Below are 20,951 nucleotides of genomic sequence, written 5' to 3'. Positions count from 1 at the left end.
AGTAGTGAAGAAAAGCAGCAGTCTTGGTCATAGATAAAATATTGCATTTTATGTAAATGTTCTCTGAAAGACAGCAATCAATTTGAAATAATTACCCTTCTCCAGTCTTGTAAAACAGTACCTTTTTTGTTGTTGTTTTTTTACTTTTAGTTACATCAACACTACATAGACTCTTAAATCACTGTGGAAAGTGGGAAAATTAGAAGAAGTAAAATAAAATCCTCCTGTAACAGGAGAAGAATGATAGTAATGCAAAACCAGATTAAAATCCACCCCCTCTGGTTTTAAATCACAATAAATATCTGGTTTGAGTCAGTCTGTTCATTGTGTAGAATTACTCGACTAAAACTGTGCCTTTGACTAAAGCTGTTGGCAGTTGGGTTTGTGGTATCTTTGTTTAAATAGGATCTGGCTGGGGGAACCACTGTTCTAGTCAGCTCTTTCAGCTGTTTTTCACTGTTTTCATTTGTGCTCTCGCATCCTGAAGAAGAAGGGTTTTGCCTTGGAATGGTAATGTATTTTGATGTGAATATCTCTACGTGCTGCTCACTGTCCCAGGCCCAGGTGTTGCTCAGTAGGGTTGCTAGTTTGTGTTTGCTTTGCTTTTCCCCTTACTCTTAGCTAGTTGGTGCATATTTAATGTATTTGTGACTTTTGTGGTCAAGTGCTCTTGCTTCTCTTTCCTGTGGGGAGGAAATGGGCCCAGGCAGTGTTTTGCTCTTCTGCTGTATTTTGGACAAGTTGTGGTCAGCCTGCCCCTCTCTCCCGTGCCTTCTCCCAGCTGATGGAAGAGGAGTAGCAAATACTTCTGTGATCTTTGACGTCTGTGGAGGAGCAGAGAACTGGGAAATGTTACACTGCTGTGGTTTGTTAACAGTGCTTTTGGGGCTTCTGCTGACACTATTCCTATCTGTATTTTTTGAAGACCTGGTTTGCTGCTGGTCTAATAGTTTCCATCATACATGAGCTGTTTGACAGGTCTTTGATATCTGTATTTTTTAAGTAGTACTGCTCCCAGTGTGCTGTTAGGCAGAATGTATGTTAATGCACTGAAGCTGACATTCATGCAGTGTAGGTTGAGTATTGGTTGACTATGAGACAGGAGTTCATGCGTGCTAAATATGGCAGCAGCCTAATCCCAAATGATTCAGTGTTTCTGTGGATGGTGGTGGTAGTGGATTTTTTTGTTTTGGAAGTCGTTAGGTTCTTTCCTTCACCAAGCATTGGACTGTGTCCCTTGAGCCATGCCCATCTTGCCTTGTTGTACCTCAGTGAGCACACTGCGTATCCAGGAGTGTGAAAAAAAATCATGCATCCATGGTGTTTATGGCTTGCAGCGCTGTACCTCCAAGCTCTGTATTAAAACCTGACAGATCCTCCTCACTACAAGCCAGCTAGGCAGCATGTCTGGCTGAGGCCTCCCAGCCAGCAGCACGATGCATTGCAAGAAAGGAGGTGTACTGTCTTCTGTGCTTTTGGTTTTTTTGAACTGTTTTCAGTTTATTTGCTCACTGATCAGGAGGGGGAAGAGGAGAGGGCAAGTTTGGTGGCCTACATTAGATAAAAAGAGAGGTAGCCGGACAAAGCTCCTGATGTAACATGAGAATTAGACAAGGAAAAACTATTTATAGAGCCCTGCAGCATTTGCCTCGAGGAACTTTAGAGGGGGCAGCATGCATGAAGAGGCTGAGCACACGAGTGTGTGCTCTCAGCTGCCAAGGTCACAGCAGAGTTTGTCCTACCCAGCACTTCCACATCCCTTGCCCTGAGGGAAACGGGCTGATAGGTTCATTCTGAAGGCCAAGTCCTGGTGGTGAGAAACCTTGGTTTGTGGAGAACAGTGGGGGTTTTCAGTTATTTTTTTTCCCCTTTTTCTAGCTTTTTATTTGCAGTGTTTTAGCTTGTATTACTTTTTGAGAAAACATGACTCAGTCTCGGTGATTTATTAGTCAGACAAGGCCAAACAAGGTCACAGAAGCAGCTTTGAAGAGATAGAGATTAAGGTCTTACGCTTTACGTGTTTGTTTTCACTGAGACATCTTTTTGGTTATTGTTGATATTCTGGCTTTTGCTTCAATGCTTACTTATTTTTTTATTCTAAATGACATTGCCATATGATTGTTAACCAGATATTGATCTTTTTTTTTTTTTAATGCCTTCATATGCTTGATCCTTGCTTGAGACTTGTATTTAAAAAAAAAAAACAACACACAAAACTCTAGATGCCTTCAAGACTTCAGCGTAAAGTTCTTTAGTGGCTTCATATGAATAGCCATGGTTGGCAGGTGAAGTCCCTAGCGACTGGAAGAAAGACAACATCGCACCCACTTCTAAGAATGATAGAAAGGGTGACCCAGAGAACAGCTGACCTGTTTGCACTGCTACCTCAGTGCTGGTAAAGATCTTGGAGCAGGGCCTTCTGCAAGCTGTGCTAATGCACGTGGAATAGAGGGGATAGTTAGGGAATAACCAGATGGCTTCACCAAGGACTGCGTGGTGTTGGAGCAGCAGATAGCTTTGCGTGGGTCAAAGCCTGACACAAAAACCCTATGGGGGGGGGGGGGGGGGAAGGGAACCATTGTTATCTCCAGTGAAACTTTTAAGAGATTTTTCATTGAAAGGTTCTCAAGTGGCTTTGACACTTTGGATAATGGTATAGTCTAAAGTTTTCCAAGGCGGTTGTTGTGTAAGTTGCTGGATGGTAAATAAACTGCTTGTCTCTTTCTATCACTTACAAGTGACACTTTGACTGTGTCTCTCTATGTCTGAGCAGTCAGCATTCTACATACATATTTAAAACCTAGCTTCTAAGTGGAAAATAAAACCCTTCTTATTATATTAGGTTATAATATATAAAGCACAAGACTAAATCAATTTGTTATCAACAAATTATTTGGGATCAAATTCAGTCTTTAACTAAAAGTGAGTCTACATCTTAAAGTCAGTTCTATTGCAAATAGTTGAGTTTTTATGGTCTGAAAAAACGTGTTTAGATGGGTGTAGGCATTTGAGCCCACCCACACATTTAGGGAGGAAATAAAAAAGGAAATACTGCACACATTCAAAAAACAAAACAGCAAAAACTTCTGTAGGTGCTCATTTATTTACTAATTCGTATTTTGCCAGCAGATTGCTTGAATTTTGTTAAGTTGCTTTGGTCAACACAGCCATTATTTTTGAAGCCCGGACCAAGGACTTCATTCTGAATTACAGGGGGATGTGAGCATGTTAATCTATTTCACGATTGGAAAGACATCAAAACTGGCTTTGATTCACTCCAGTGTCTGGATGGAGTATTTTGCATCAGAAAAAAGTTTTTCATGTAAATAAGAAGCTTGAGGGTTCTTCTTTAAGAACTTAGTAAAACTTAGCAGACTTAGTAAAATAATTTGTTTATTGAATTTACAAAACGATGTACAAAACAGGAGAAAACCTTTCTGGTGGGACTCTTGCAAGTACATGAAAGAGAGAAGTCTGCACCTCCTGAAACCCTCTGAAGTATATAAGCATCAGACTTAGCCTGGAGCTACAGAGCTCTGATCCTGTGGGTGCTGAGTGTGAAACTTCCTTGATTCTGTGGTACCCAGAGGCTCTGTCTAAATTAACACCCCTCAGCAAGGATGGGTGAGTAGATAGAAGTTGTTGGTGCTGCAACTTCTCAAATCTTTATTATAGATTTGAGGGGATTATTTTAGATTAGATTTAGTTTGGCAGCCTGCGCTGAATGCCCCTGCTATCTGTGCAACCTGAAGCTTTCTGGAGGACAGTATTGTAGGTATGTGCTCAGATGGCCTCGCAATGATGTAGCCCGTATAGTTATTTGTAGCCTTGTCCTGTTCCTGTTTGGTAGGAGGTTGCATCTGAAGCATGCCCTGTGGCAGAGTTTTCAGGTTCTCTTCCTCAGTTCCTCACATGAATTGAGTTCATGTGAACTGAAGTTCTGAGAAACCACCTAGCTCAACAGTAAAAGGTTTTGCTTCAGAACTGTGCTCTTGCTCTAACAGATAAAGTGTGAGGGTATGCAGAGCAAAAGGATGACGTGGGAGAAGTGGGGAGATTCTGGCAGAAACACGAGAAAGATGCTTCTCTCCTTTTTGAAGAAAGTATTTATCTGAATTTCCAGTTGTTTGATCAAGTTTAATAATCAGCACAGAGGCAGTCTGTGGCTTTTGGACAGCATGCTTGTGGTAGGTGTTCCTGTTTTGTGACTACAGTCAATTGCTGTCATTGCAATCCAAGGTGGTAATGAGACTGATGATACAAATTCTGCATGGCTGGCCTTGCTGTCTCTAGATAATCACAGCAGAGAATAATTCAATCTCTTTTGTGGCTCTTGGGGGAAGAACGACATTAACTCATTTGTGTCACTAGCTTCGAAGCTAGGATGTGTTTAATCCTGGCTGCAGGAAAACTTGATGCCACTTGCTGTTCCACACTCACCTGATATGCTTCGTTTATGTTTACTTTAAATACATGCTGCATAAGGCTCAGCCTTCTTCCCCTAAAACACTTTGCAAATGAACAGATTTTTTTTTCTAGCTGGAACCTAGAAACTGCTAACTGACAAGGAGAATTGTTTTTTTCTTTACACAGAGCTACCAAATTTTGGCTATTCTCTGATGCAATTGTGTCTCAGCTTTGAACTGTTTTGCCTTAGTAATTAGAGCTGACTAACTTCTTCAATACAGAGTGCAGTGCTGGCTAGTCAATCTGGATGTTTTCTTTTCTTTTGCAGTCAGAGCTACCACAAGTACACTACAGTTCACTTTTTGGTTAAGTCTTCATTGCCCTGCAGTCGTCATCCAAACTATTACATAGATGGACTTAGTATTAGATGACAGTAGTATTTGGTGTATGTAGAATTCAAGGATTTTGTGGAGCTAGTCTTGTGAACTTTGGATTTTAAGCATTTATTGGATTAAGCCAAAATCTGTATGTGGTGCAGAGGAGGTGTACAGGAGCAAATCTTCATGCTTGTATTACTGTTCTTCTGAAGTGCAGGTTTTACAGAGCCACAGAATCATAGGAGCTGGAAGGGACCAATGGATGTGAACCAGTCCCAATCCCCTACTACAGCAGACCCCCTACAGTAGATTACACAGGAAAGCATCCATGTGGGTTCTGAATATCTCCAGAGAAGGAGTTTCCACAGCCTCCTTGGACAACTTGTTTCAGTGCTCGGTCACCCTCACACAAATGAAGTTTTTCCTCATGCTCAGACGGAATTTCCCATGTTCCTGTGGTGTGTGCCCATCACCCCCTTGTTCTGTCATTGTGCACCACTGAAAAGAGCCTGGCCTCCTTATCTTGATGCTTGTCCTGTAGATATTTTTAAGTTGGTAAGATCCTCTCTCAACCTTCTCTCCCGCTGACTGAACAGCCCCAGGTCTCTCAGCCTTTCCTCATAAGAGGGAAGCTCTAGGCCCCTTGTCATCTTTGTGTCCTCTGCTGGACTATCTCTAGAAGTTCCCTGTCTTTCTTGAACTGAGGAGCCCAGAAATGAACAAAGCATTCCAGGTGCAGACTCACCAGGACAGAGTAGAGAACGAGGATTGCTTCACTCGACCTGTTAGCCATGCACTTTTTAATGCATCCTGGGCTACCTTTGGCCTTCTTGGTCTCAAGGGCACACTGCTGACGCATGGCCAACCGGTTCTTTTCCAGGACACCCAGGTCCTTCTCTGCAGAGCTCCTTTCCACCAGGTCAGCCCCTAACCTGCACTGATGCATGTGGTTATGCCTCCTCATGCGCAGGGCAGGAGCTTGCTCTTGCTGAACCTCACATAGTTCTGCTCTGCCTACCTCTCCAGCCTGTCCAGGTCTCACTGAAAGGCAGCACAGCCTTCTGCTGTGTCAGCCACTCCTCTTTGCTTCATATCACCAGCAAACTTGTAGAGGGTGGACTCTGCCTTCCTCCAGGTCATTGATGATGTTTAACAAGACTGCACCCAGTACCATTGCATCACCGCTAGTTATGGGCTTCCAATTAGACTCTGTGCTGCAGATTACAACCCTTTGAGCTTTACCATCAGCCACTTCCCAAACCGTCTCACTGCCCACTCATTTACCCCACATTTCTGAAGCTTACCTACAACAATGTATGGGAGACAGTGTGAAAAACTTCTCTGAAGTCAAGATGGACTACACTCCCTGCTCTCTCCTCATCTAAGCAGCTAATCATGGCATCATAGGAGGCTACCAGATTGGTCAGATGTGATTTCCCCTTCGTAAATCTGTGTTAACTACTATCGTAACTTTCTCTTTCAAATCATTTTGCACAGTAAGATGACATGGTTAAAAACATTTAAATGGTAAACTTTGGAGAACTGCAGTCATTCTGTGAACAAGATTACAATGAAGAAATAAGTTAACCTAACCCAAATTTAAGTGTTTTTTGAGACCCGGGTCTGTTTATTAACCCCAAACTGTCATCTTGTTTAGACTGGTGGAAATGGTGCAATACAGCCACTGACTTAAATCACACTAGGTAGAATAGAAGAGTTAAATTTAAATCCTGTATGCAGACACGTCCTATGCTGCTGCTGTTCACATACATAGTAGAAGGAATTAAATGCATGGATTTTTCATCAAGAAAAGTTATATTTTGGCTTTTAAATCGTGTACTTGTTTGGCTGCCAGAAGGAGAAAATAGGAAGCACTGCAATGACATTTTTATGGTCTTCCAGTTACTGTATATGCTGTTGGGACTGATTAACAAGAATGTTAGTTTTTCATATTTCATGGGAATAGTAGTGTCTGTCTCCCTTTATGGCTGCCTTGGGAGTATGGTGAATACTGCTCAGCTGTAACTTGTTTTTTCTATTCTGCAATAGGAGAATTTAGATGAAAGTTTAAAGGTTTGGTGGACAGTGTGCCCTTCATCCAGTAGCTAAGATCTGCCCTGCTGGGGAAGGTGTGCAAGCAGTGCCTCTATGGCTTCATAGATAAAGAGCCCAAACAGCATTTTTCCCACTGTGTGTGGAAGGAGAATATTCCATGAGGTCTGAGGGGGAGCAGGCATATGCATTTATTCCTGCTTTGTTCCCTTTGTGATACGAGTTGCTAACATCAAGGCAAATTCTCTGCCTTAATCTGGAATCTCACATTGATTTTACATGGGTTTCTGCAGCAGACAGGGCAAATGGATTTTTTTGGGGGGGGTTGGGGTGGGTAAGGAGGGATGTAAGTTTTATTGTGTCTTTGTATTTGAAGCTCAGTTTGTTTATAGCTTCCATAAGTACCAACAGTGAAACAGCTTGTGTGAAGGAAGAGCCTGGATGGCTGTTTCTGAATGTCACTGTTTATTTGCTCATAACAGTGCAGTTATAAAAGGCAGAAGCTGAGCCGTTGGGGTATAGCCTACAATGAAGGAGGAAGAAGCTGAGTGCCATGGCATTTCCCTGATGTGGATGTTAACTTGAGTGAAGGAAGGAGACAAAACTCATTCGCTGCAAACTTCTAATGCAATTTGCAGCGTTACGTTGGGGTGAAGGTTGTTTTAGTCAGGATTGTATGGGATGTAACATCGTGAATCTGCAGGGACGATCAGGTATGTCAGGCTTGGAATGCCACTGTGTCCAGAAAAGTTTCAAGTGAGTTTTGAGAATCTGAGCTCTTGTAGACTTCTACACACAGCTTGCACCTCCATTTATCAGCGTTGTTTCATTTGGTGGTATTTTTATGGTGCTTGCTCTCAGGGGCTGCCAAAGCAAGGCATGTGGAGGAGGGGAAAACATGGCAAGAAGAGCATGAGTGCTCCTGTTGACCTTTTGTTGCCACCTCCCAGCCATGTCCTTGTTCATGTCAGACTTAACAATTTCCCCAAACAAATGCGAATCGCAGCCATGCGGTAGCAACTATGACAAAATGGAGCTCATTTAGTTATTCAGTCCTTGCGTTTCCAGTGTGTTTTCTTGTTTATAGCTTAAAGTGTTTCGATCATCAGTGCAGAGAAAATGAAGCTTTGCATTTCAATTCCAACTGAATTTAAACAGCGGATTTCTAAAATCAGTCATCTCTCCTCCGGCTCCTACAGAGCCATTGAATGGGGGCCATTTAGCAGTAATCAGCACGAAGTGACCCCGTTGTCCTTCGCAGCGTGTGCTTGGGTGGTGCACGGGTAATGGATGCTCTGCAGGGGAACTGTAAGATTTTCTGTTAGAACACTTGAACAAAGTTTTCCTTCCCACAGCAGCCGAGGTAGAGCAGCACCGTTTGTATGAGTATGGATCGTAAATCTATCATTGGATTTCACTTCTTCCTGTAGTTATTATGATTGTTAGAAAATCCAGGTTCTCTGAGTATGAGAATTATTTCCAGGTTATCCAGTGCCATGCAGAAATACAAATACATGTCACTGAGGAAGATCTTACAGGATGTCATTTTGTGCATGAGGTTTCTTTTTTTTTTTTCCCTACAGTTAATACTACCTTTCAGTTTTCCAGTTGCATTCAGATTTCAGTGCAAATGAGTCGTCGCTGAGACTCTCTGAGAGGAGAATTTTGCTTTGTTGTTCCTATGCCTGCAGTGAAAGGGAGGAAAAAACAGGTTGAGAAAAGGGAGTGTGAAAACTGCTATAATTTAGTGCATGATTTCCTTGAAACTTTCCCCCAGGTCTGGAATGCACAATCTGTGTCGTGGCTGATTAGAGGGAGATGCTTCAGTCTTGCAGAGTTTCTAGAAATAGTCATAGATGCTTTGGTGAAGCAATAACATTATTTACTGGGAATGCCAGAAGAAAAAGATGCCAAACTCCTCAGCATAACTTCAGAAATGCATCCAGATAATGTTATTTTACTGTTAGAGATGAAAGGGATTTTATATAATACCCCAGGCAACTATTTTCTTCCTGTATCTCAGTGAAGCACCAAACAGAACATATTATGTTGCTGCACATCCATATTGAATTGCATTCATACCTTTTGCTTGCAGACCAAAGCACTGCTGTGATCTTGCTGACTTGGTATCTGCTTTTCCACTGTAGTCTGAGTGTTCTTCCATGGCCTGTTCCTAAGACACCAATTAAGCTGAGGTTTTAGCAAAGAGTTGCTCCTCTTTTTTTCTCTGTCTAATTTGATCTCACTGGGTGCATTGATATTCCTTTTTGATGGACTTTGTGCCCTGTTGGAGGTGGAAGCACTGAGGGGCAGTGATGAACAGACACTGCTGTAATGCACCTTTACTTCTGTTTGTGTAAAGGAAGAGCAGAGATAGGGACAGAGCAGGCAGCTCCAGGCTGTGCAGGGTAGATCAGTGGAGAGAATAAGCTGAGGGGGACGATTAGTGTAAGATCCTAATCCTTTCTGTATTGTTTGGTAACAAGCAGTTTTGAATGCTGATGTTCCTGAAATATCAGTAGATGCACGGTGATGTGCAGCAGGGTGATGTGCAGCCTGTCTGCTGCGTGAGGTGGCTCATGCAGGAGGCTGACCTAGTTCACAGGGTTCTCTTTTCTTGAGTGAGAGAGAGAGGCAGGTGGTGAGCCAAGGTGGCTGCACCAAGCTTACGCCAAGTTGGGTTAGGCAAAATTAGCTGTTGGGAAATAACACTGTACAAGGAATAGCAATTTTCTACACTGTGCAACCCTGCAAGGTGCACAAATAGCTGCTCTATATACTGTATTTGGCTTTCAATATTTGCTGAATTAGTCAGGTTAAATTAGCGCTTAAGGAGAAGAAAATTCTTCTGATTTATGCTGTTTGGAATGGCTTGAATTAAGCACTTGTTCCTTTTGTTTTGCAGACTTTGTGAAGCCGACTCCAGCAAAGAGAAGGAGTTCTATTTCTGCCAGCCAGACCCAGTCTCCAGTGCTGGTCCCCCTGATGGCAGTTTGTACAACCCTCTGAAACCTGCCAAGCTGGACGCCACAGATTTGCACGACTGCACTTTGGCCGCCACTGTGCCTCCCTCGGAGCTGTTGAACCATGCAGTCCAAGCCTGTGACACAGGCATTCATGAAGAGCAGTATGTAAGCGAAGCAGTGGAAGATGATGTGCCAGACTGCAGAGAGTACAGAGATGCCTGCACCATTACTGGTAAGCAGTCATAGATTTTATCTCGAGAAGGCTGTGGAGATGTGTAGTTAAGCTTCCATTCTTAAGCTTGTATCTGGTCCGTGGATGGTGTTGGTGCTGCTGTTTTGCATGTTTTTACTTATTTAGTAGGGGGTTTCACTGGTACCTGAATTTTCAATGTCAACTCTTTATAAGGCTTAGGGGTTTCACAGATGGGCTCAACTGATGATAGCTGTGAAACCAGGATATTATACTTGCATGCTTGGGAAGTTGAACCATTTGGAGCATGTTTGGAAGGCAAGACAACAGTCAGGAATGAGAGGAAAAGAGTACTGCAGCTTGATGTTATGTTCAGCATAACTGAGATTTTTATGTTTGTGACATAAGAATTTATTTGTGGCAGAAGGGAACGGGAGAGACAATATGAAGCATCCAGTGTTTTGACTGTATATCTTTTCACTTTTCACAACCATTCTGTTTTTTGTCATGTTAGTCCTGAAACTCTAAAAGTTTATGCATAAGGAGGAGCTTCTTTTGCATGTTGTATGAAAGATTAAATGCCTTTTTATCGTACAGTTAATACAAATAAGTGGAATGTGTATTTAAATATGACATTTTAAGCAGAGTTAGCTTCTTAGTTCTGTGGTCAATTGACCCAATTCCTTTGTGGTTGAATAATCACTGTAGCTCAGTTTAGTCATGGATATGGCCATGAAATAAATGACAGGTAGTTTCCATTCCAAATGCATGGGTTTTAGCTGAGCTGAACTCTGTTAGCTTCAACTGACCTTGTCAGTTCCAGGGTCTTCTGGGATTGTTTGGGAAGTCAGCTGAGTTTTCAAAAAGAAGAAATGTGAGCACTGAAATAAACAAAAAATAAGACCAGGGACCTTCTAATTGGCTGCTGGATAGCTGTATCCCAGGTAACTTCCACCTTCTGAATCTTCTGAGGTCAGAGAGCTGGTTAATGAAGTCTGTTGGCAGGTATTTCTGTAGTATACCTTAACCTTACTCAGCCTATGTGCTGTGTAGTTGTTGATATTCTCAGAAAAAGAAAGTTAGGAGGGGAGTGATGCTCTGAATACCCCTATTCTTTACATTCCAGGATGCTGGAGTAGTAATGCATACATACCCATGCCATGCAGAGGGGAAAGTGTGAGAAGATGACACTTACTGCTTTGGATTGATGGCTTTAAGGACAACTGTCAACAGAACAGTGCAGCACTTCTGTGAACACTAAAAGGGGGCTTGCAGTGCCTGTTAAGGTGTTGCAGATGAAATTTGTGATGACTAGTCCAGAATTTAAGGTGACATATTAATGATGTGGTTAGAATAGCTGCTTATGTTTGAGAAACCTTCTGATTCACTCTTAGGGAAGGTTGCTTTTTGCAGCTAGCCTGCGCTCTGGAGTTGCTCATCCCTGCCATTATAACCTTTACTTGGTTCTCTTTACAACACCATTACAGTTCTTTTTGCAGCACACATGCAGCACATCCCTTTCAGTCAGATGTGCTTGTATATAAAATTAAGTTTTTGGTAACAAAAGATAGCTCCTCAACCCTGGTTATTCCTCTATGCTATGTTTTCCAGGCTCCTTGTAGAATTATCTTTATTGCAAGTTCTGTTGGTCGTGTCCTGACCCTCCAACTCTGTTTTACCTTTTCCTAACTTTTCTTTAAAGTAGTTTTTGTTAAATTGAGGTCAGGGCATGTCATCTTATCTCATGCTGTTTCAAGCATGATGTACTTTCTGAATCTCATCTTTCTCACTTATCAGCCAAATGTGGTTTGCTGATTGATCCTGTAATGTTTTTATATTGGTTGCCTGTTCTGCAGCAGTAAACTGGTACCACTTATTGACTTGGAGGCCAGACAGTAAAATTTACAGTAGAAACAGTTTGTTGTGTTTTTGTTGTTGTTGTTTTGTTTTGTGTTAGTTTCAACTCTGTTGTGCTTTGTAAAGGGGTCAAAGGGCAAAGACTGGGAGTTGGAAATTGCTCTTGTACTTGCTCTGCAAAATCTCTTTTTGGTCAGCAGTACATACATCTTGTATACATCTGACACAAGGAGAGGAAGAATTGTCAGAGCCTTTAATGTGAACTCTTTGTGTAGGTCTGGCAGGTCAGCACCACTTACGTTTTAAGATCTCCAGGGGAAAACAATTGTTCATACCAAGTCTGCATATGCTGTATTTTTTTCCCTACTGCTGAGCCTTTGCTTAGCCAGGAGCAGACAGTTTCAAGTACAACAGTGGTGGTGATCTGTTTTCTTTCAGTCGATGGTTAACAGTTGGATTTTACTGTAAAGGTTTTCTGCAAAAGTTGTTGTACATAAAGGCTTGTACACAGCAAGCAAATCCTGGGGAAATGAGTGGCAGTGCTCTGTGGTGGTACTTTCTCAAATGTAACCAGCAAATGGCAGTGAAATTGGAGTTGGCCCCGATGTATCCTAAACCTATGAGGTGGTATGCTTTTTAATGTTCAAGGAGGCCATGGGTGCATGAAGAATTTTAAATTATTGTAGCTTTCTTTGGATCTGTTCTTTTTGCTGGCAGCAGGTGGGCACTCCAGTGCTCTGTCAGCAGTTCAGTCCTTGCTGTGTGGAACCTAGGGGAAGATTCAGTTACAGCTGAAGGTGCACTGTGCATTCTGATTGTACTGAGCATGCTATCTTGGATACAAATCTGGCTTAAACATTTCCTGTCCCCAGCCTGTCCCAGCAACACGTGTGTGCAGATTTTTGTGGCACTGAGATTTTTGAGGTATTTTAGACAGCTGCTCCAGATAGAATCTGCTTCTCACTTGGGCAGAAGGGGTGATGTGGGTGTTGCTTTTAGCTGGGTCACATCACTGAGCTGCTTCATCCCGTGGCCTAGAAGCAGCTGTGCTGGCATAGCCAAGGCAGTGAGCTGAATGAGGGCAGGCTGGTGGGACTGAAAAACAAAACAAAACAAAAAAGCAGAGGAAAGGTTTGCATAAGTTAATGTCAACACTGGTCGGAGGCAGCAACCTTGAAGATTTCTTCCACACCAAATTTGTTGGTGGTAAAGCAATCCAAAGCTTGTAGTTACTGTAACTGAAGTGTTACACCTGCACATTTGTACAGTCTGAAGGTGTGCTAGTTTGAGCAGAGGGGCAAAAGAAATAAGACACTTGATTCCTTAAAAATAATTGGTTTTGAATGTTTTAACAGCCATTATATAAAAAAACCAAAAAACAAAAAACAAAAAAAACACAAAAAACCCCACAAAAATAGAAACGAAACCAAACAAAACTGGTGGGCCACTTTCTAAACAGTAATATTATTAAACCTGTAAATGGATTAAGTATCTGCTACATATAATAAATAATTTGGAATTGTTGTTCCTTTTTTTTGTTACCACAGTTTGAATGAGAAGTTTCAGGTTCTGAGGCTGATGGACAGTGGGGCAGCACTGTATAACATGGAAACATCACTCTGCTCCTACATGTGTAAAGCACCTATCTTGTCCCAGTTGGATTTTTCCTTCAAACTTCTCTTTTTCTTGCTGCTGCCATTCCAGAACACAAAGATGCAAACACGAATATAGCACCATCTAGCGTTCTTTTTCACAGAAAAGGAACGTATGTGTTTCCAAAAACGCATTTCCCTGTAGCTGCAGTGCAGGCCTGGAGGCCTCCAGTCAAATAGATTCTGACAGTAACAATACCTCGGGGGTGGGACTTTCCCCTCCAGCACCTCTCACCTCCTCTTTTTGTAAAGAGAGAAGGGCTGCAGTCTTGATAAGATAAAGCAGAGTATCACTGTGTCAGTTGCTAAATAATCCAATTATTACAAAAGCCTTTTAATCAGATTGCCTTTTCCATGCCCATCATCTGCTGTCAGACGAGTGCTGTCCTTCTGGAAGTGGAGAGTACAGTGCAGATGGAAATCTGAAATATTGTTGGAGCATAGAGTTACTCTTCTGGCATCTTGGCATCCATCACAATGCATTTCTGGCTATTAAATTTTTATTTGTTTCTCTTCATATCTCACACAGGATCATAAACTATCTTCACTAAGTTAACTTTGTATGCTTTCTTGTATCTGAAGACTATTTGCAGTGGTTTTGGCATGGTGTACTTTGTAATTCAAGAACTAGCTGTTTAATATGCTACTCAGGTTTTCTTCATCCTTCTCTGAAAAGGAAGAGAATGAATGGACTATGATTTAAATTGCCTAGCTCCCTCATTAGTTTGCAAAATTCATTTGTTCATTATACAAATTACTCTTTCTGAACGTATGTGGGAGTGTATTCTCTGGCTTTCAAATACTGGGCAATTCCCTGAGAGTTCTTGGAAAATGATTTATGGTGATAAACCACTTCTGTGTTTTATGTTCAGTGCTTCTCAGTAAGCTGTATTCTTACTGAACAAAAAAACCCAAACATCACCAGATAGATCAAACCACATGATCTCTATTTCTCTCATCTGAGAGATCTCTCTGAGAAAAGTTACATGACTTGGAAGGTCAAATAACAGTAAGTTCCTCCTTACTCCAATGGTGGGCACTCAGCCTCCAGAGAAACCATCTTTCTCTTGCTCCTGCCAGAAAAGATTTTCCCTGGATTTTCATCAGTTTTCCTTAGTAAGGCTTTAATTATGGTCTTCTGTGAAACAAATATTCCATCAAATGTTGAAAAACTCTTCGTGGTAATGACGTGGTCACATGTCCTTTGGTAAGTTGTATAATTTTGACCATTTTTCTTCTGTAGTTATTTCATTCTAAAGGGCATCTCCAGAGCCTGAAGGATTTCTTTGCTGCTTCTCCTACCTTTGTGACAAAGTTGTGCCTGTCTCCTCCAGCAGCAATTGCAGTTGTTGGTATAGAGAGCCCAAGTGCAGCTGCTCTCAGTCATCTGTTCTCAGCACATGTATCCCCATCACTGTTGGGGAACAGAACTGTTGTTAAGAGGTCTGCAGGGTACAGCCCTGCCTACTTCTCTTTGTGTCCACTAACTTTGGACTCCAGCTGTGTTATTCTAAGTCCCTTTTGAATCTGCTGACTGTATTACCATGTGAGTGTGTGGATTTTACAGGCTGTGTACAGTGATACTCAGTCTCCAACTGGTTTCTGTCTGTTTGTTCTAGTTATGTAGGGTTTGAGTAATCAGTTCTTCATTCACCTCACTTACCACACTCATGATACAAAAAACCTCTGTCACTTTCATTCACCATCCTTCTCCTCTCCCATCTCTCAGTCTTTCCTTGAAATAAGTTTGGGAATTGGTCTCTGAACTCCACACAGCTTCTCCTGCTTCTTTTACTTCTGCTTCATATCAGTTGTTTGCCAGTTGTTTGTTCCTTTCCAGAACTTAGTATTCTTCTTGACTTCCTTCCTGTCACTCTATCTCCTAACCTGTATCCCAGGTTTGTGCTTTCTTCTTTCAAGTGTTATGCATATTTTTTTCCAAGCAACTTTCTTCTCCTGTTTATCCAGTCTTTGTGCTGGCTTGCATCATACTAGCAAAAGGGAAGTATATGTTTTTTAGTGTAAATTGTCAATTCTAGAGTCAGCATAAAAGTGACTGCAAGAATTGTTGAAATCTGGGGTGCTTTTTACTAAGTTCCTGTATTTCTTGTGCTTTGGGAAGCATACTTGTGGTTCTTACATTTGGAATTTAATCAGGGTAGGGGAGAGCAGGAGGTGTAAGTATTCTTTGGTGCTCTGCATTTGTTCTTTGGAGAATTAACTCCTGAGGGCAGATGCCTGGTGAAGGTTTTGTTTTTCTCTTTTGTGGTGCACGTAAATAGTTTTAGTTCTGGAAGACTAAAAAAACTATTTTTGTTTATTGGTGCATTTAAATATATGAAAATACTCTTATTCCACTATTTTGTCTCGCTGACATGCAATCAGAGTGAAGCCATGCACTCCCTGGATACACATGTATGTACGCATCCTGAAGTTTTTTCCTGTTAAAGTCAACCTCTGTAAAAAGCAAGTTACATAAGAATTAATCCGTGTTTTTTTTCCTTTGTGATTCCAAAGCATTATTGACAGCTGTTGTGCAGGGGCTGACACATCTTGTAGCAGGCCTGAAAAACAAGCAAAAGCAGACAATTGCTTTTCAGGGTTTTCCGCGCTCAGTGACTTATCAATGGGCTCCTTTGCCCTTTCAGAACATTCTCTGTCTTGGCAGCGAGGAGATCCTGGTGGCTAATGAATGTGTTTGTTCTTACTGCTGCTGAGCACTGTGCTGCCAACGTATGTTTGATGCATGAATAGCTTTTGTTCTTGCTCTAGAAGAATGGCTGCAGTGGTAGAATTTCCTTTTCTTTTCTGTTAAACATAAAAAACAAATGCCCTAATATGGCTGCGTATATGTAGGGAGAGAAACATTTCCATACTGAAGCAAAATTTGTTTAAATTGACTCCATTAAGATGCTGTAGAAGGGACCTAGTGGTTCAATGGCCTCTCCTCACCAAGATCTGTTTCATTCTTTTATACTCAGCAGGAACATGTGTGTTGGGTGAAACCAAGCAGAGACATTCTAACCTAACAAACAATGATATTCTTCACAATGAAACTGCAGTTTGCAGAGGTTTTATCTTTGTTAGCTTTGGCTTTCCCTGTCTTTATCCTTTGTGTTTTGCTCAGCCAAGTTTTTCGTAGCTTACCTCTTCAAGATGCTTAAGTTGCTTTCTTTGCCTTAGAAGCTAGTGACACACTTTACAAACAGAGTATGTGAGTTCAGCAGCAGCGTTTCTAAGACTTCAGTATAATTAGACTTATTCTTGTCATCCTAGAACTGAAGAATAGGAACATGGTGGACTTGGATTTTTGACCTGTAGCAGGTCAACGTGCAGAGTAATTTGTTAATTTACATCGAAGACATGCTTGTAATTTGGACCCCAGTTAGTATTTAATGCCTGTCTCTGAGCTGACCTTGGGAGCTCAAATAATGGACAACTGGAGGCTGTATTTCTTTCCTTAGCAGACCATTAAGCAGCCTAAATGCAAGGTTCGAGTTTCTCTATGCTCTTGCTTTCCATTTGTGTGGATCTGTTCATGGTACCAATGAGTAGTTCATTCCACGATGCTCTAAATTAGCAGGAAACATCTGAAAACCATGGTCCCATGCTGCTTCACACAGCCTGGAAGTGTCTGCTGCATTGAGAGACCACTTTTCTTGTTTTTTATCCCAGGAATACGATTGGACTTTAGGCTTGGTTCTGATGACAAAGGAGAATGCTGATGTAGCTACGGCCTCCTGGTTGGTGTCCAGCTGATTTAGGTGACCCTTCTCTGAAGGAGTTTCTCAAGCTGGTGGAATGGAATATCTGGAAACAAGTTTGATCATGGTGGCGCTGCGCATTACTTTACCTTTTCAAAAAGGAAGGGGCAGTACCTTGTGAACCATAAATGGAGCACTTCCTATTTAAAGAGTAGAAAACAGCGCCCTGTTGTCTGAGGGAACACATAATGCAGAGTTTTGTCATGTTACTTACGGGGATACAAAATTCCCAAGTGCTTCCTGATCTTCGGATTCTGAGAACTGAAAACCAAAATGGAGTTTGTGTTCCATGCACGCATATGTTATTTCAAAACTTGTGGTTGAGATTCACTAGTGTTTAGCATGCGATAGCCTCAGGTTGATGGACTTTAATTTCTTGTGTTCCATGTGGCTGGACTTTAGTCTCCATGCAGTAGCCCCATTCTGCAGAGAAGCTTCCTTGTACATAACCAGTAGGTAGCTGGCACTGGAGTTGAACCATTTTCAGGTATGGTGTGCTTTTAAAGGAAGAAATAAATAAAAATTGTTATACTGTTGAGCTGTTTTCATACAGTTTTTAAGTTTGTCTGTTTAAAATGTTTGAGAACTGTATGTCAAGGAGGAGTACAGTGTGTGGGGGGTGGGAAATGGGACGCACTCATAGAACAGGGAGAGGAATGAGTAGATGCAGGAAGTGGTGACTTCTTCAAGCTTTCTCCAGAGAATTTCCTTGTTTCTCTTATCTCTTTTTCTTTCTGTTTCTCATCTATTTCATTTTTCCACCACCATGCAGAAAGGCTGTGACAAATTAGGAAGTACTCATTCTCTTGCGGGAACTGCAAGAATTTGCCTGAATGCAGTTTACTGTATTCTTTATTCCGATTTTTGTATGATGATTTTTTATTTTTTGTTTGTTTGCTTTAAAATTATTTTTCCTTTATAAGGAGAGGAAATTTGGAGTACCCATTCCTGGCTGTGGGCTGAGCACCAGCAGATGGGAGGTATTGGGATGCAGTAGAGTCTCATGGAAGATGTTTGGGGTGGGTGAATTACACGACCTGCTGACCAAAACTTGCGCTTTGAAGGCTGCCAAGCAGCACAGCAGTTCCCCAAGGCCAGACCTCGGTGTGGTTCTGTTCAGCATACTGCTTCTGCACAGCAGTTGCTCCCTGTTTCTCACAGGAGTCATTTCAGGGTAGCAGAGCTGCTCTGAGCTGCTTGCATGGTGTTAACCTCTGTGAGGGCCAGAGCTGAGGAGAATGGTGCTCCAGGAATGCTACGGTTTCTCTACAGTTTCTGTACAGTTTCTGAGTAGTTTTCTTGTAGTCTCAGAGCCTTTTAAGAAGAAAAAAAAAAACAAAAAGTAATCCAGTGTGTACTGCACATAGTTAGTTTTGCAGTGCTACTGGTAGTATACGTGTGGAGAGAGAAAACTCTCATGAGAAATGGCAGAACTGTTATTTTTTATGTGGAGGTACTGGGTAATAAGGCCTTTCTTGCACCAGGTGGCAGTATCCACTGCTCAGAGGTGCTTTAGTGAACTGGAAAGCCCTTTCACCTTGACTCTGAGAGGACTCTGCTTAAAAACAAACCAATTAAACCATAAAGACTGAGGAAAGTTTGGACAAGAATTCAGCAGATTCTAAACTAAGCACTTTATATTCCGTGTGTGGGTTAGCTGTAGTGTACTGTTTCTAAAAACAAAAAATAAAAGCCAGTAAGTACCAGCAAGTACCAGGCTTTGAGAATCACAGAACTTGTTTTCTGTGCTTTTATTCCTGTATGGTTTGTTTGTTTTACTTATCCCTTCTGTTATTTTTCTTCTCAGTTTATCAGTACTTTTGTGTGAAATTGATATTAAAATTGAAGACGTACTCCTTGTAAATGAATCCTGCTACGTATTATTTTTGCAGTATGACACATAATTGTCCATTCAGACAAAACTGTGAACAAGTGAAACTCAAAAGCCTGGTAGGGAATGGAGAGTGACAGATCAGCTGCTTTAAAGGAACCGTGTTGTTCAGAGTGACATCTTCAGATCTTTCCAAGTGTATTTCCACAGTCCCTCCACCACCTTTCTCATGTACTTTGTCCTTACTTTTGTCTTTATAGCTATAATTAGTAGTGGAGAAGACAGATAATAAAAGCTAACTCAAGCTGAGGTTCAATTGCCTGGTGACAAGGTGTTGGCATAGTTCCTCCAATCCAGGATGCCCAGAGAAGTGGAGATACCCTGGTCAGTCAGATGCCAATGTCTAAGAAGATATGGAGCATGCTAAGAAAGAATGTTTAATAATCACCTAAGGTAGTTAAGCAGTAAGAAAAAATGCAGAGTCTAACTCAGCTGGAGTGTTCTGCCTGACTTTGAGTCTTCTTTATTGAATGGGAAGATTGGAAACTGAAGCAACAAAACCTCAGCAAAAAATGAGGCCTCTGAAAGAAATTGGTTTAATATGTTTTAGAAAATATGCAGAGGAAGGGGAGGAGTAATGTCAGAAAATACTACAAAGCACACTGAGCAACTTCCTTGTCTTCTTACAACTAGGACATGGAGAAGTTTGTACTAAAAAGAGATGAGATGGGGTGTTCCTACATGTGCCATGTCTCAGCTATGAGGATAGCAAAGCAGTGCAGCATACTATGTGCAAAAATAAAAAAGATTTAACAAATTCACAGATTTTCTTTGTTTTTGTATAATTATTCCTAGGGAGTACCATAAACTGTAGCCTTCTGCAGTATGCAGGAGCCTTAGCAAACCTTTCTCCGTAACTCCTTGCTTTCAAAAGCCAAGGCCGTAATGACCCATGCTTTGGGAGGAATCGTGAGTTTGTAACTCCCAAGAGAAACATTCAGCTCTTCAGATTGGTTGTAATTTGCTTATAGAAGTTTCTGTTAGCCAAGGTTGTCCAGAAAATGACAAGTTGAAAATCACTCAGCCTACAGGAAAAAATACATCTGTAACAGAGCAACTTCAACTGTAGTTTCTTGAATAATTTATATTAATGAACGTTTAATTGGTTTATGCTTACGACGCTGTTTAACTCAGCAGAATGAAGTTGCCATGTAGGACGAGGAAAAGCTTCAGAATTATAAAGCTTGAATAATGTCTCAGGTGCTCTGAGTGCTTATCTTACTTGTTTATCTTTGCAATATTAATCAGAGCCATTAAAAAAAAACCAACACAACAAAACAGTCTGGAAGCCTTTGTACCTACATGTGACATCAAGAGCCAGCATCTCAAAAAAGAAGGGGAAGAAGAATGAAGACTGCAGGACTGGCACCGAGTGTACTGCCACGATTTAAATGGTGAACTAATGTTTAGTCATACACAACAATAATTGCTGTGTCCTGTTTTTCCTAAATAGGCAATTATATCAGAGCCTGCACCTACTTCCTGCTGGTAAATGGATTTTAAAATCACAATAGGAGTTAATAACAATAGCATCAGAATATGTTGCCTTTGAAGATCTATCTTTTTCAGTTGTTAGGCTTTGAACTGTGTAGAAACACTCGGGATTTATTATGTAGTAAAACAGAGAAAGTGTCTTGCTCCACTTGTATTGCACAATAATTTTTAATTCCCTACTGTATGTCTGTCTGTGTTTACATGGATTTCTTTTCCACAGTAAAACTATTTGGATTTCTTTTGTGTGTGTCTGTTTTTCTCTCAGATTCGAATGAAAACTTCTTTTGCTTTTCCTATTTTG

General features: G+C 41.3%; 1 protein-coding gene across 4 annotated transcripts in view; it reads left to right on the top strand.

Moving 5' to 3' along the window:
* The window catches only part of TRAK1 (trafficking kinesin protein 1), a 123,659-nt gene that overhangs the window by 37,608 nt on the left and 65,100 nt on the right, over positions 1-20,951 (top strand). For all 4 annotated transcript variants that reach the window (XM_042889333.1, XM_042889331.1, XM_042889332.1 and 1 more), the window contains exon 2: positions 9,742-10,034. Coding sequence is in view for 3 of the 4 variants with exons in the window: in XM_042889331.1 (XP_042745265.1) it covers positions 9,742-10,034 (293 nt within the window). In the remaining variant the exon portion in view is untranslated. The remainder of the gene's footprint in view (positions 1-9,741; positions 10,035-20,951) is intronic.

This window comes from Lagopus leucura, unplaced genomic scaffold (genome assembly GCF_019238085.1).
Source record: "Lagopus leucura isolate 7727_CA_CO unplaced genomic scaffold, USGS_WTPT01 Super-Scaffold_100157, whole genome shotgun sequence".
Lineage (NCBI taxonomy): Eukaryota > Metazoa > Chordata > Aves > Galliformes > Phasianidae > Lagopus > Lagopus leucura.
Note: the sequence above shows the minus strand (reverse complement) of the source record. Positions and strands in the feature narration are given on the sequence as shown.